Source organism: Trichosurus vulpecula, chromosome 6, assembly GCF_011100635.1.
Source record: "Trichosurus vulpecula isolate mTriVul1 chromosome 6, mTriVul1.pri, whole genome shotgun sequence".
In the NCBI taxonomy this organism is placed as follows: Eukaryota; Metazoa; Chordata; class Mammalia; order Diprotodontia; family Phalangeridae; genus Trichosurus; species Trichosurus vulpecula.
The window spans coordinates 210888452-210903058 of record NC_050578.1 but is presented as its reverse complement, the minus strand read 5'-3'; the positions used below and the strand labels follow the sequence as shown (position 1 = coordinate 210903058).

The window sequence follows — 14607 nt, the reverse complement described above, 5'->3', positions numbered from 1 at the left end:
GAATGGACAGACTTGGTGAAGGAAGGAATTAAGATTGCTGTCCTGTCCCTTTGCCTGATGGCAGCCTGGGACCTAGGTTCTTGGAGGGCTGTCCTGTCCCTTTGCCTGACAGCAGCCTGGGACCTAGGTTCTTGGAGGGCTGGTTATTGAAGGCACTGAATGCCGGGGCAGCAAGGCAGAAGGAGGTGTGGCTTCCACATATTTTCACAGTTCACACTACTGATACTGGCTCACATGCCTTTGGCTTCCCATATAGCCAAAGGCTGATTGGCATTAGAAGACCTTATCTTCTTGAGGGGAAATTAAAGTGTCAGTTTTCAAAGAAGAAGGTTTGGGACTGTCATAAAAACTATCAGAAAATAATATACACCCATTACTATGTATAAAGAAACTCATTAGGCAAAGGAAGAAAATAATTTATTTTCACTGGTTGATATTCTGGGCTTTCTTTTGGGAAATCCATTTTGGGGCAGAGTTCAGTTCATTACTTCCTCTGGCCCCTTGCTTCCTTACTGTGTCCTTACGAGATGAGAATGTTTTTATTTAAATAAACACCCCAAACATGGTGCCCCTAATTTTCCTTAAATACACACACACACACACACACACACACACACACACGCACGCACGCACGCACATGCATGCACAGGTGTACCATACTTTGTTTTCATTCTTCCTTGAAACTGACTACCAGAGGGATGAGGAAGGAACATCACACTTTCTACCTTTCTAGATGTGCCAACTAAAAAATTCACCAAGGTAGGCTCTATCTCCGTGCCTCAACTCCGTGTCAACTCTATTGTCGCTCATCTAGTCTCTCTGACCACAGTGGACTAGTAATGAGACAACAGATCATCCAAGATAGGCTTACAGATGTCTGAGAGTCTGTTCTTGCCCTCAGGCTCACAACTACAGTGGAGTTAGTAAGTAGCTCAAGAGTGTGCCATGTCATGTCCAAGCAGGAAGGACTGAGGCCCATCTGAAATCTCAGGAAAGTTATTCATGGAATTTGTTCTATGGTTCTAGTTCCTGGGTCGAAGTCTTCTGACAGTTTTGCAGAGATAGCAGATCTGTGAATTATTGTTGCACAAATGGCCAAAAATGTGCCTTAATGGGATATACTTGCCCCTACTCACTCTTTCATGTGTGGATTAAGGGGATTAAAATTGACTTGTTTGGTAAGATGTTACCTTTTTCCTTGTAAAGCGAGACAAAAGGAAACAGCCACCCAGCACATGGAAGTAGAAAGTCCTGACCTTTTAATTATCTGAAGAGATGATCATAAGACCAAAGTCTTTTCTGAGGCAAATGCATATTAGTACTGATAGAATCATTGTGCTTTTCAGTAAAAGAAATAGGAGTCTGTATTTACATAAGAAACTATAGTGTCTGAGATCCTTATATATATATATATATATATGCACATATATATGGAAATGATTTTGAATTACAGCATTTACAGAATAAAAATAAGCTAGAATAAATAAGATTCACTCCATTAAATAAGACTTTTTTTTACAGAAGAAGCAACTTTTGTGCATGTTAATGTCACAGTTAAATTTTATTTATTTATTAATCCTATAAAAGAAGCATTAGGTTTGTCATTTCTCAAAAATAAAACTGCAATAATCATTGCAATGTGAAGCCTGAGATTGAAGCCTGAATAGGTATCACTGTTTGGTACCACACTCCTCAGTTTTCCCGTTGGCATGAGAGACCTGCATCATGCTGAGCCAAAAATAACTGGGGCCATCACTGAGATCCCCTCTTTAGGATTTGGCAAGGAAAGTTACAAAAAGGAAACAAAACAAAATCTACGTGCAGACATGATAATATGACTAACACTGCATTGAGCACTCCAGTGCATTTCCTATGCCTGATGCCATGTGGTTGCATATTATGTAAATGGCAACAGAACTGAGAAACCAAGAAAACCTGGGAATCTTATCTGATCCGTTTGCATGGGGCAGAAAACCATCAAAAGGGATATACCAGTTGTGTCTGCCTTGTCAAATAAGATTCTTTTCTGAAGGAAAGAACACAGAGTTTTCTTGTCAGCTCTCTGCGTCTTTTGTGATGAAATACTGTGTATCAATATGGATGTCAAAGAAACAAAGTCTGGAATCTGGTAAAAGCAAGTTCTTTACCAGTGGGTAAACTTAGAGCAGATACTTTGGAAAATAAACCTCTTGTTGTACAAAAAAATCACTTACTGTGTGTATTTTCCCCTTTGGACAAGAAGTTATTTTCCTACTGGTTTAAATACATTCTCCTAAGACAGGCCTACAACTGATTGAAAAAAAAAGTGACTTAAGAAAGATTTATAAAATTATGCCATAAATGATATATTGCAGGTTTTGTATCCCTAAAGTGTTAAGTAAATGTTTAGGACTTTTTGAATAAAAATGGACAGTCTGAATATCTGTCTTTTAAATATTTTTGGTTTCATAAACAGCCCCACATATAACAGTGCCCTTGTTTTGCAAAACTTCCAAAAATAAAAAGAAATATTTTGTATTGAACCTTCACCCCAATTACCAATGCCCCTGGCATTTATTCTGTATTATTGTTATTGATGATATAAATAAAACTCATATTTATTCTCATTTTTTTACACAACCAAGAGGTGGAAGAAATGGTATCAGATATAATGAATCCTCAATAATGCCCACCCCATGCAAAACAAGGTAACAACAAAAAAGTAGAGCTTCAGAGTTATTGCTATGATTCCCAAACAAAAGGCAACAGCAATGTACAGCTCTGGAAACTCAAGAGCTTCCTCTTCATTTCAAAGATAACTTTGCCTCTGTACACATTCTGTGTAAATTTGGTAATGTTTGGCCAGAGTTTATTTACTAAAAAGGCTAGCCAGCAAGAGGAAGAAAATGTCTGCCAAAAGCCAGTGAGCAGCTTGGAAGTGGTTTCCTCTAAGGAGGACACAAGTGAGTGCTTGGGAGATGGGCAGCAATGCAAGCCTTGGTAGCTTAAATAGGGACCCCCTCTCTTTTCATGAAGCGTGTTTCTCCTGTATCATATGGTATCATGTTAATGTTAGAAATGTGTGGAAGACTATTGCAGCCCCAGTGCTATGGGCTCCCCAGAGTTCCCTTTAGCAGCTTAGGAAAATGCAATAAAAACCATCTGTACAAAATATATTATGATGGATGCTTAAAGCCTACATGTTTCTGACAAGGGCCTTCTTTCCAGTCAGTTCTTGGCTTAAGTCACATAGAATTTAGTCCATGTATGACTCATTAAATAGACCACTAGTTTAATATGTCAAATGCCAGCTTTGTCACTGTAAAAAGGTGTGACATGGAACATGTAACAGTGAGTGCAAACACGGACAGGTTTCATCTGACCATAACGAGGTAACGGCGCAGAGTGGGAAGAACAGCGGGAGCAGAAAATCTGAAACACACAAAGAGATGGGTTTGTTGACACAGGTTCACCTTCTGGACATCAGCTGCCCACTCTGAAGTCCCTTAAGCTGGGCTTCCATTAAGGAGTGTTAACTCCCTTTGTGGGTTTCACTATATTTCTCTCAGTCATCTTTTTAAATTTTATTTCTGGAAAGTGTCCAAAATGGACTTGAATAGGTAGGTAATGAACTTACTAGGACATTTTTGCTCAGATATGCCATATAAATAAATAAGTTAATATATTTTTAAAAAATTAACTTAAACTAATTCCTTAGCTCCACTGCCTATTTCATACCCCCCAATATTTAGGCAAATTACCTTGTACTGCAACCCTCCCATAAGCTCCTCCTATGGTAATATGAAAAATCAATAAATCACTTAAGCACACCTCGATAATGTGAAACTCAAAACTCACTGATAATATTTGGTTTCCTGGGCTAGGAAATTTTAGGAGAATGCTTTTAGTAATTCTCCTCCCTAAACAATGACCGTTCAGATTACTGTAACACGCATATACCCTCAAAAGAAATTGCTTCGCTTGCTTCTTGTTCGTGTAATTTACCCTGGTGGCAGCCATCTTGACCTTTTGCTATTTCAATTATTATATTTCATTGTCTCATCACTTCTAGTTCTAAAAGCAGCTCTCTCTCTCTCTTTTTTGAAATGGTAGTCTTATAGCCAAAAAGCCAATCTGTCCTCGGTAGTACAGGCTATTGGAATAAATGAATCCTAGGGGGTGCTGGCAGGGAAGAGGAAGCATCTGACGCTTTGTTCAGGCTTTCTACTCAGAGCCTCTTAAAAGGCAATATTACTACATTTAGGAATCTGAAGGAATAGAACTTCCCAGGTAGAAATGCCACTGTTTTCTAAGCTTGGCCACTTGCAGCCCTTTGGCCTCTCTTCCCCCCCCCCGATGCCAGTGACATATACATCCCCCCTCGAGCTCAGTACCTTGCCACAGCTCCTACAGTGGTGCTTCCTCCGAATGACAGTGAAAGGAGCTTTGCAAGCTGTGCAGTAGCTGCAGGCTTCATCCGGTACCCATTCAGGAGGATCTGTCCAAAACAGAAAAGCCAAAGCAGACATTGCAACAAGCTGAAGGGAGAAAAAGAAACCCAACAAACTTTGGGTCATTGTTGGAGTAGAAGAACTGAAGACACTCTGAATACAGATTTTGAGGCAGCAAGTGGAATATGTTCTATAAATACACAGTTCAAGAGCATAACAGGCTAGACAACTGATTTAGATAAAGAGATACAGATAGCAACCTTTGAGTTCTGAATTTCCTTATCTGCCTTCCTCTCTTTCTTTATTTATACTCAATGAAAAATATACAGGAAAAAACGTCTCTGGCTCTACTAGTGTTGGAAATTACATCCGTCTCAAAAACATAGCCGAAGGATCTACCCATCACCTCTCAGATTTATGACATTTGTGGTACACTATGGTGGTACACTAAAGGCAAGAGCCTAGAAGAAAACATCCAACACTCAAATACGTCAACGTATTCCATCTAGTTCTAAGCTGCCGGTGAAAAAGTCCAGCCAGCAATGACCCGATGTCTCCTACTCAGCAAACTACTTTAGAGTTTACAGCAGTGAGAACTGAGTCAGCTCAATTCAATATGAAACACTGCCTGAGTTCTGGTGGAGGCGGTGAGGACCAAACAGATGAGTAAAGACCCTGTCCTGGATCTTTGGAGTTTACAGTTTGCAGACGAGCAAGGGCTCTACGCACAAATAATTATAAGGCAAAGTAGGCGAACGCAGAAGAGAAATACAAAGTATGACGAGGTCTGAGGATGGTGGGGGATATCAGGGGAGGTGTCATGGAGAAAGTGGCACCGGTAGTGAAGGACAGCCTGGACTTTAATGTTTAAAGAGAGTAGTAAGTAGGATGTAGGAATGGGAAGACCTAGAGCTTTATCAAGATGGTAGCTGTAGAAAACAGAAAGGAGAGAAAGAATCAACAAAACTATTTGGTATTAGTTAAAAATATAAAAGGTCGATGGAATAGACTAGACAATGAAGAATCAAAAATAATCCAATTCTACCTGGTATTTGATAAAAATCCAAATATAAATTATTTAGAAAGAATTTCCTATTTGACATGATTTGCTGAGAAAAAAAATGAAAAAAAAAACCCCCAACCCATCTGTCACAAATTAGATTTAGACCAACATTTTGCATCATTTTACTACAATAAACTCAAAATGGCTATATAATCTAAATATTAAAGAACATACCATAAAAAATTAGAAGAGGCAAATCATGTGACTTTTACAGCTACATGTAGGGGTGAATTATTAATCAAACAAGGGAGAGAAACAATTTCAAAAGATAAAATAGATAATTTCTATGATAAGAAAGTGAAAGGGCTTTGCATTAATAAAATTAATGCAACCAAAATTGAGAGGAGCAAGTGACTAGGAAAAATATTTACCAAATATCTCTGATAAGGGTTTGATATCCAAGATGCATAGGCAACTAATAGAAATAATATAAATTTATAAGACCAAAATTAATTTCTCAATAGATAAACATCAAAGATATTCACATCAAAGAATGTGAATAAACATATCTTTTAAGAACTGAAACTTATTAACAACCATACGAAAAAACTCTCCAAATCACCAAGAGTAAGAGAATTGCAACTCAAAACAACCCTGAGGTTTTGCCTCACATCCAGCAAATTGGCAAAGATGGCCAAAAAAGTTCCGAGTAGGCAATGTTAGAAGGATTATGGAAAAATAGGGACACTAAGGCACACTGCTGGTAGAGCTGTGAATTGATCCAACCACAGGCAATCTAGAGGCCTAGTGACTAAAATGTTTATGCCCTTTGACTCTACTGTTAGGTATATACCCAGGGAGGTAGATGACAAAAAGAAAGATCCTACCCATAGGCATCAAAAAATCTATGGCAGCACTTTTTTGTAGTAGCAAAGAACTAGAAACAAAGTAAACAGGCTGTGCTACATAGTGCTAGTGGGATATTACTGCACATAAAAACATGATGTATATGATATATGCAGAGCATAGGAAGACCTATGTGAACTGGTGCAAAGTGAAAGAAACTGGCAGGAACAGTATCCTAACCCCTCCTCCTCATGCAAGTTAGGCTGGTTTTTCCTTGAAAGGTACTGAGACCTTCCTGTTGACTTGGTCAACTCAAAGAACTACAGGCTCGGACTGTTGAGGGTACTTCCTTATTGCCTGAGTTCAAAGCAGCCACCAGGAGCTCCAGAGGATATTCTGATTCTTGGCTGCTGAATCAGGATGGGTAACTGTAGCCAGAATGGACTTTGTTTTCTTTGAATGACTCAGCTTGCCTCGTTGAGCTTCCCTGGACGCTGGGGCTTGCTCTTCCAGGGCAGGAGGCCCAGCGACCATGCCAGGGATCGGAGAGCTTCCTGTGTGATGAGTCGTGGGGCTGGCTGAGGGGAGGTGTGTTAATGTGGTCTATGCTAGGGGGAGGGGCCAAGTCAAGAACCAATCGGCCCTGGTCGTTCAGGCGGCGCTTGATGATGTCAAAAACTCTATAAGAGGGGAGAGGACAGCTTGAAGATCCTCCTTTCCTTTTCCGGTTGGAGCCAGAGATGCCTACAGCCAAAGCTGAGCTGCCGGTAGCAGAGCTGACTAGAGGCTAGTGGGTAATCTTCTTACCGTAGAGGGGAAGCATGTATACAGTTTTGCCTTATACCATCTCGCTTCTCTGTGGCCTCCTGGTTACCCTTGTAAGGCGGACTTATTGGGCCTGGAAGCTTTTGATGAAAATATCAAAATGGGAACGCTGGTTTGTGGGCTTGTTATTGTGGAGTGTAAATACATGCTTTAGTTCTCCTGCCTTCTGCCTACAGAATTCCTTATATCCTGCAGTTCCGGACCTTTTAGGCACATATGAGATTCTCTTTGAAATCATAAATTCTGCCTTCCTAATATAGTAACTCAGGCAAGTGAGTTTCCTTTAGCAGAAGCAACTCGAGGTGTCCTCAATGACTATCCTTGTTGAGTACACTTCTCTCGCTATGGCTAAGCAAGCTCTTTTTTTAACTGTTGAATGACTTACTAGTGTTTCATTTTGTTCCAATATTGTACTTAAACTACTAGGGGAGTGGCCTGAGTCTGGCCCAGCCCAGAACAGAAGAAGCAAGAAAACTATATACAGATGACTATAATCATTTAAATACAAAGAACTACAAGAACAAAGTAATCAAAACTTATGCTGTGAAATTATAATGACCAAGCATGTTCCCAAAGAAGTGATATGAGAATGAGTGTATCTTCCCCAGCTTTTCTTCAGAGCAGTGGGACTATGAGTGTGGAACCCTGAATATGTTGCCAGGCTATTTCGACATGTTAGTTAGATTGGCTGAACTGGATGTTTTGTTAAAAAAACTTCTTTGTTATAAGGGATTTCTCTCAAGAAATAGGGAGAGATACACTGAGAATTGTAAAAAAGTATAAAAACAAAAGTTATCAATAAACATTTCCTAAAAAATAAACGTGAGAGTCCTGTGGGATGGGGGGAGAAAAATGGAAAGGACGGCATATATGGTATTTTGAAGTAAAAATCAAAGGAACTTGAAAAAAATTAACTGGATATGAAAGGTGAGGAATAGAAGTTTAAAACATGCATGGCTAGTTGACCTTTGGTGTCATTGTATATGTAGTGTCAGATATGAGGAAGTCAGAAGGTTTTAAGGGAAAGTTCAGTTTTGTATATGTTGTGTTTGAGGAGCTACTGCAACTTCTACATGGTCAGTTGGAAATGTAGGTCTGGAGCCAACAAGAAAGGTCCAGTTTGAAGACATAAATTTTTTGGAGTTATCAATAAAGGTGGTGACAATGTTAGCTATAAGGAAGAATACTGAACATGGAAAGAGTGAAGAAAAGAGCTAATGGAGTCTGGGAAATATCCAAATTGGTTTTAGGAAGAGGAAAAGGAGATGTATAGACAAGTGACGGCCTGAGAACATGCTGTCAACAGAAGCAAGAAGAAAGGAATATCAAGGGGTGTGTGTGTGTGTGTGTGTGTGTGTGTGTGTGTGTGTGTGTGTGTGTGTGTGTGTATGGAATGGAGATCGGCATCAGCAGTACCAAATGCAAGGAGGATAAGGACCAAGAAAAGTTCACTGAATTTGATAATAATATCACTGCTGATTTTTGAGAAAGCATTTTTAGTAGGGTAGGTAGAGGTAAAACCCAGATTTCAAGGCACTGATGACTATGTAGGTAGTGAGGAATTAGAAGTATAGGTTATGGAAATGGAGACGATAGCTCAAGAAGGTAAAAAGGTGAAGGGAAGGTATTTTAATAAGTGAGGGAACCTGAGCATGTTTGCTCATAGAAAGCAAGGAATCAGGAGAGAGGCAGCAATGGCAGATTCTTGAGAGAGTAGTAAAGATCAATGGGGGAGGGGCGGTCTTAGAGTGGGAAGGGATGGTTTTAAAAGCACATCAGAAAGAAGTTAGCCTTGGCAGAGATTATGGGCTCCTCTAATGCCTCTCCAGCTAAAACAGGAGGGATAGAACTGGTACAAAGAACAAGGCAAAAGCAAAAAATAACACAAACCTAAAAGAAGGGTTTCAATAGGCAGTGGGATTGGGGTGTCATGAAAAGACTGGGATTCAGGGATTCTCGGCGCCTGTCCTGCCACTCACAGCTCTGCTGCTGTGTGACCTTAGGCAAGTCACTTCTCTTTGGAGTCTCAGTTTATTTGTTTATAAAATAAACAGATTGGACTAGGTGGCCTCTAAGGTCCCTTCCATATCTGCCATTCTACCATTTCATATAACGTCCAAAAAATGCTCTTGAAGTCAAATATAACAAGATTTTATTTTGTTTTGCTTCTCACTGAATCACAGAAAATCACAGAAATTCTTTAGGTGAGTTCCCAGATGTCGTCTAGTTCAGACTTTACCTTTTGTTTTCCTTCTATGATGGCCCTGACAAGCAATCATCTAGTTCCACTCAAAGACGGTGACTCCTCTCACCTACCACCTCCTGAGTTAGCCCATTCTTCTACTGGACGGGTTTGCTAGGATTTGAATCCTGGTCTTCCTGACTCTACGTCCATAACATAACAGTATCATGGATTTAAAGCTAGAGCAAACCCTACATGCTGTCGAACCCACCCCTCCCCATTTTACAAATGAGGAAACTGAGGCACAGAATGGTTAGGAGACTTATCTGAGGTTACACGGTTGGTAAGTGTCTGAGGTAGGATTTGGACTTAGATCTTCCCAACTCCAAGTCCAGAGCTCTATCTAGAGTCTAAAGTTGCCTTTCCAATGCCATTCAGTGCTTACTACACACACGACATTGTGCTGTTTGTTCTAAAAGATATAAAGAGGTAAAATAATACAGGGTGTCCCAAAAGTCTTGGTGCAGCTGTGCAATTAAAAAAAAAAAGCTTTAAAATCATGACACTGCACTAGGGCTTTGAGGACATTCTATATGTAATACTCGTCCTCAAAGGGGCCTCGTATAGAGGCTGTCCCAAAAGTCTTAGTGCAGGTTAAAGATGAAAACACCCTGTATGTTTGCTCACTTAAAGGAATAGTAATAATAATAATAATAGTGGTTTCTTTTTTTTGTTTTTTCCCAAACCTTGTAACACATACAATGAGAATATAATATCTCATTTGTTCCTCATGACACCTTGTGAAAAAAGCACTACTATTACAGATTCGCTTATGAAGAAATGGAAACAAAGGAGTTAAGCTACTTCCTCATTGTCACACAGCTAGTCATTTTCAAAGGCAGAATACGAACTCTAAGGATGTTAACTCTAACACCAGGACAATGATGACTATAAAAAGTAAGGAGCTTACTAACAAGCCTGAAAAACACAAATATAAATAAACACAAGAGGCTAAATAATAATAAGTCCAATGGAGCAGAAGAGACTTGGTAGGCAGGAAGCAGGACTACAGCATTTGGAGCTGGAAGAGACCTTAGTGATCACCTAGTCCAACCCCTTTATTTGATGGTGGAACAAAATGAGGTACAGAGAGGCTAAGGAACTTGTCCTCCTTCTCACAGCTAATAAGCAAGAGTCAGGAATTCTAAACCTAGGTTCTCTGATGCCAAACCCAGTGCTCTTTGCACCCTACATTCTTATCTCTATGGTTAAGTGTCAGATGAGTGATACTAATAATAAATGCTATCAGAGCTTAGATCAGGGAGAATGGTCCAGGGAGGTTTTGTGGAAAAGGATAAAGATGAAAGACAGCTAGGATTTGCCTGGGGAAAAAAGAACGTTTCAAAAGCTAATTTGCTTGTTTGTGTCTCCTGAATTTATCCTCTTCTATGGATTTTAAAAATGACCCTCTTCTTCCTTTTTTTAAAGCTTTTTTTGGTCATAATTGTCACTTCTTTCTGCCCCCTCCAAAATCCATCCCTGTCCTTATTTAAACAAATAAATAAGCACAGTCATGCAAAACATTCACATACCTTTCCTCTCTAAAAATGTAAATCTCATTCTGGACCTCAACTTCAATGCATCTAAAAAAAACTCATTATCTTTTTTGCTAAACTCACACCTTGCTACACCATTTTGGGGGGTGGTATCAAAGGAAGAATTGTTCACAAAGTCTCATATGTCACTAATCTTGGGCTTCTCTTGGATTCAAATCTAACACAATCCTATGGCCTATCAAATTCACCTCTGCGGCATCTCTCCCATCAGTCTGCTCCTTGCTCTTCCAACTTCATCACCGTAACTACAGGCACTCATTTTTACCCGCCAGGAATAGTGCAACAGCCTCCTTACCCAGGTCTTTCCACCTTCTTTCCCTCCTCTACAAATGATTCTTTATATAGCTTTCGGAAATCGGTAGCAATGCCCTATTGACACCACCACCCTGCCCCATGCCCCTAATCAATCCAAGCCTTTAAGATGTTCTACAACCTGCACTCATTCTATCTTTTCAGTCTCACCTCTGAGAACTCTATGCTCCAGTCAAATCAGACAATTCTCTGTCCCCTGAAAACACACCATGTTCTCAAAACTCCAAGCCTTTGTTTGGTCTGCTCCCTACACTTGGAATGTTCTTCTGACCTTCACCTGTTAGCCTCTTAGTGATAACACAAATAGCTAGCATTTGTAGGCTTGCAAAACATTTTATAGATATTTGTCATTTTATCCTCATAATAGTCCTGGAAGGTAATCGGTTAACATTTATTAAGCACCTACTATATGCCAGACACTACACTAAGCACTGGGGATATAAAGAAAAGCAACAGAAAGTCCCTGCTCTCAAGAAGCTTATAGTCTAATGGGGGACACTACATGCATACAACAAAACATAAACAAGCATAGACAGAATAAATAGGAAATAATCAATTGAGGGAAGGCTCTAGAATTAAGGGGGATCAGTAAAATCTTCTTATACATGGTGGGATTTTAGCTGGGACTTGAAGGAAGCCAGGAAAGTCAGGAGGCAGAGAAAATGTGCGGAGTTGGGAGATGGAGTATCTTGTTCAAGAATGGCAAAGTTGTCAGGGTTGTTGGACCTCAGAGTACCTGGGAAGAAGTGTGTAAGGCATAAAGAAACTGGAAAGGTGTGGGGGGGGTGTATGTTAGGAAGGGATTTGAATGCCAAACAGAGGATTTTATATTGGATCCTGGAGGTGATAGAGAGCCACTGCAATTTCAGTGGAGTGGGTGTGACGTGGTCAGATCTCTGCTTTAGGAAGATCACTTTGGAGTAAGATGGAATGGCGTGGGGAGAGACTAGTGGCAGGAAGATCAATTGGCAGGTTATTACAATAGTCCAGGCATGAGGTAATGAGGGCCTATACCAGGATAGTAGTGGTGTCAGAGGAGAGAAGGTGGCATATGCAAGAGACGTTCCAAAGGTAACATCAATAGGCCATCCTTGGCAACAGATTGGATACAGTGAGTGATACTGGGTAATTGGGAGGGTGGTGATATCCTCAACAATAATAGGGAAGTTAGGAAGAGGGGAAGATGGTGGGGAGGTAAACAATGAATTCAGTTTTGGACACACTGAGTTTAAAATGGGACATCCAGTTTGCCATGTCCAATAGGCAGTTGGATATGGAAGACTGGAGGTCAGCATAGAGGATAGTGTTGGATAAGTAATTTGAGAAGGAATAGTCTGTTAGAAGGAGAATCAGAAGAGAGCAGTGTCATGAAAACCTAGAGAGAAAAGAGTATCAAGGAGAAGAGAGTAACTGACAAGTATCAAGGAGAAGAGGGTGGTTAAAAACTACAGAGATCAAGAAAGAGAAGGATTGAGAAAAAGTCATTACATTCAGCAATTAAGAGATCATTAGTAAGTTTGGAGAGAGCACTTTCAGTAGAATGATAAGGTCAGAAGCCAGATTTTGTAGAGAATCAAAAAGAAAATGAGAGGAAAGGAAGTAGAGGCACCCAGCTGAGGATAAACTGTCAAGGACTTTAGCCACAAAATGGAGACAATATGGGAGATAGCTAATGGAGAATGGATGGATTAAGTGAGGGCTTTTTGCGGATGGGAGAGGAGATGGGTATGTTTGTAGAAGAAGCAGAAAAGTAACCATTAGATTAAAGGTAATTGATAAGGTAGGAATGATAGAGGAGGCAATCTGCAGGAGAAGATGGAATCAAGTGGGATCACTTGTAGATGTAAGACCAAGGAGAAGGACTACCTCATTATGTGAAACAGGAGTGAAGGAGGAGATAGTGGCAGAAGGCATCTGAGGGATGAAAGACGAGAAAGAGGGGGAAAGGGAGTGAATGGCCTCTTTTTAAAAAAGTAAACGGTAAGGTTCTCAGCTTAGAGGGTGTACATCAGATGAGCTGCGGGATATTTGAAGAGGAAAGAAAAGGTATGTAAGAGCCACAGTGACGTCTAGGATAGTGAGCTAGGGAGGTGTAAAAGATGGCCATACATCAGTGAGTAGGCAGTTGAGGTTATATAACATAAATCTGGAATGGACTTAGGCACCAGTTTTGAGATATTCTTTCAGCTTTGTTCAGCAGCATGTGTGTAGGCGTGAAGGCAGTGGGATAGTGGGAGGGATCCAAGACAGGCTTGGCAGGGTAAGACTGGTAATATAGTAAGGGGTAAGAGATTCAAGAGAAGCGGACAGCGTGGGATTGAATTCCTTCATCAAGCATTCAAGACAGGGAAGAAAGGAAAGTCCAGCTTGTGCATGGCGGGGATGGACTGGGAAAGAACTTAAGGATGGAAGGACTAGAGGTTGCAATGAGGATGAAGAACAGGTTCTGGGGTTGCAAGGCAGAAGAAGAGGCAGAATAACAATAGATTGTGATCAGATAAAGGATTCCAGAGGTCATGAACATGGAAGTGGTCCATCTGTGGGTGATGGCAAGATCATTTCTCAATCATCTCTGTGTGTGCCTGAAGTGGGGTGGAAGAGTCAAGGGAAATGAGTAAGCTGAGGAACTATGAGGTTAGAGTGCGTGAGGGGAGTATGTCACTATGATCGAGGCCCTGAACTCATCGAGGAAAGAAGGAGAGTGTCCTAGAGGTTTGTAGACAGCTATCAGGATTTTTATTGGGTGGTAAACATGGTTTAAGTGAACCTGAAAGGAGGAGAGGTTACTTAGTTTTGGTGGTAGAGAGAGAACGTGGAAGTGGTAATGGGGAACAAGGAGTATTGCAATTCCCTCACCTCAACCAGAGAACTAGGAGGAATGAGAGAAAGTGCCGCCAGTGCAAAAGAGGGAGGCCAGCCAGCTCTTGGTGCTATTATTATCTCCACTTTACAGATGAAGAAACTAAAGCAGATCAAGGTTAAGTGACATGCCTAAGGTCACACAACTAGTAAGTATCTGAGGTCAAATCTAAACTCAGATCTTCCTGACTCTAGGTCTAGAGCTTTATCCACTGATCTGCTTAGATATGTCTTACACATCATTTAAAATCCATCTTCAATGCTGTCTATTCCAGGAATCCCTTCCTGCCCCCTCTCGCTGATGACAACCTTCCCTATTAGATCTCCCACAGAACTCTAATAATTCTCTAAAATTCATTTTTCAGGTCAAGCGTATTATTGCCATCTGTGTTGGCTCCTTAGTTAGAAGACATACCTTGTTTTGTTGCGCTTCACTTTATTGCACTTTGCAGGTATTACAGTTTTTTGTTTTGTTTTTGTTTGTTTTTTATAAAAGCAACCCTGCTTCAAGCAAGCCCATCAGTGCCATTTTTC

At 40.4% G+C, this 14607-nt stretch overlaps 1 protein-coding gene across 1 annotated transcript in view; it reads right to left on the bottom strand.

Annotated features, from left to right (window-relative positions):
• Window positions 1-1511: 1511 nt before the first annotated feature.
• The window catches only part of ZFYVE28 (zinc finger FYVE-type containing 28), a 212425-nt gene continuing 199329 nt past the window's right edge, over window positions 1512-14607 (bottom strand). The window contains exons 12-13 of the mRNA XM_036765515.1: window positions 4374-4477; window positions 1512-3411 (exon numbers count right to left, since the gene is read on the bottom strand). Coding sequence (XP_036621410.1) covers window positions 3280-3411; window positions 4374-4477 — 236 coding nt within the window. The 3' untranslated portion in view covers window positions 1512-3279. The remainder of the gene's footprint in view (window positions 3412-4373; window positions 4478-14607) is intronic.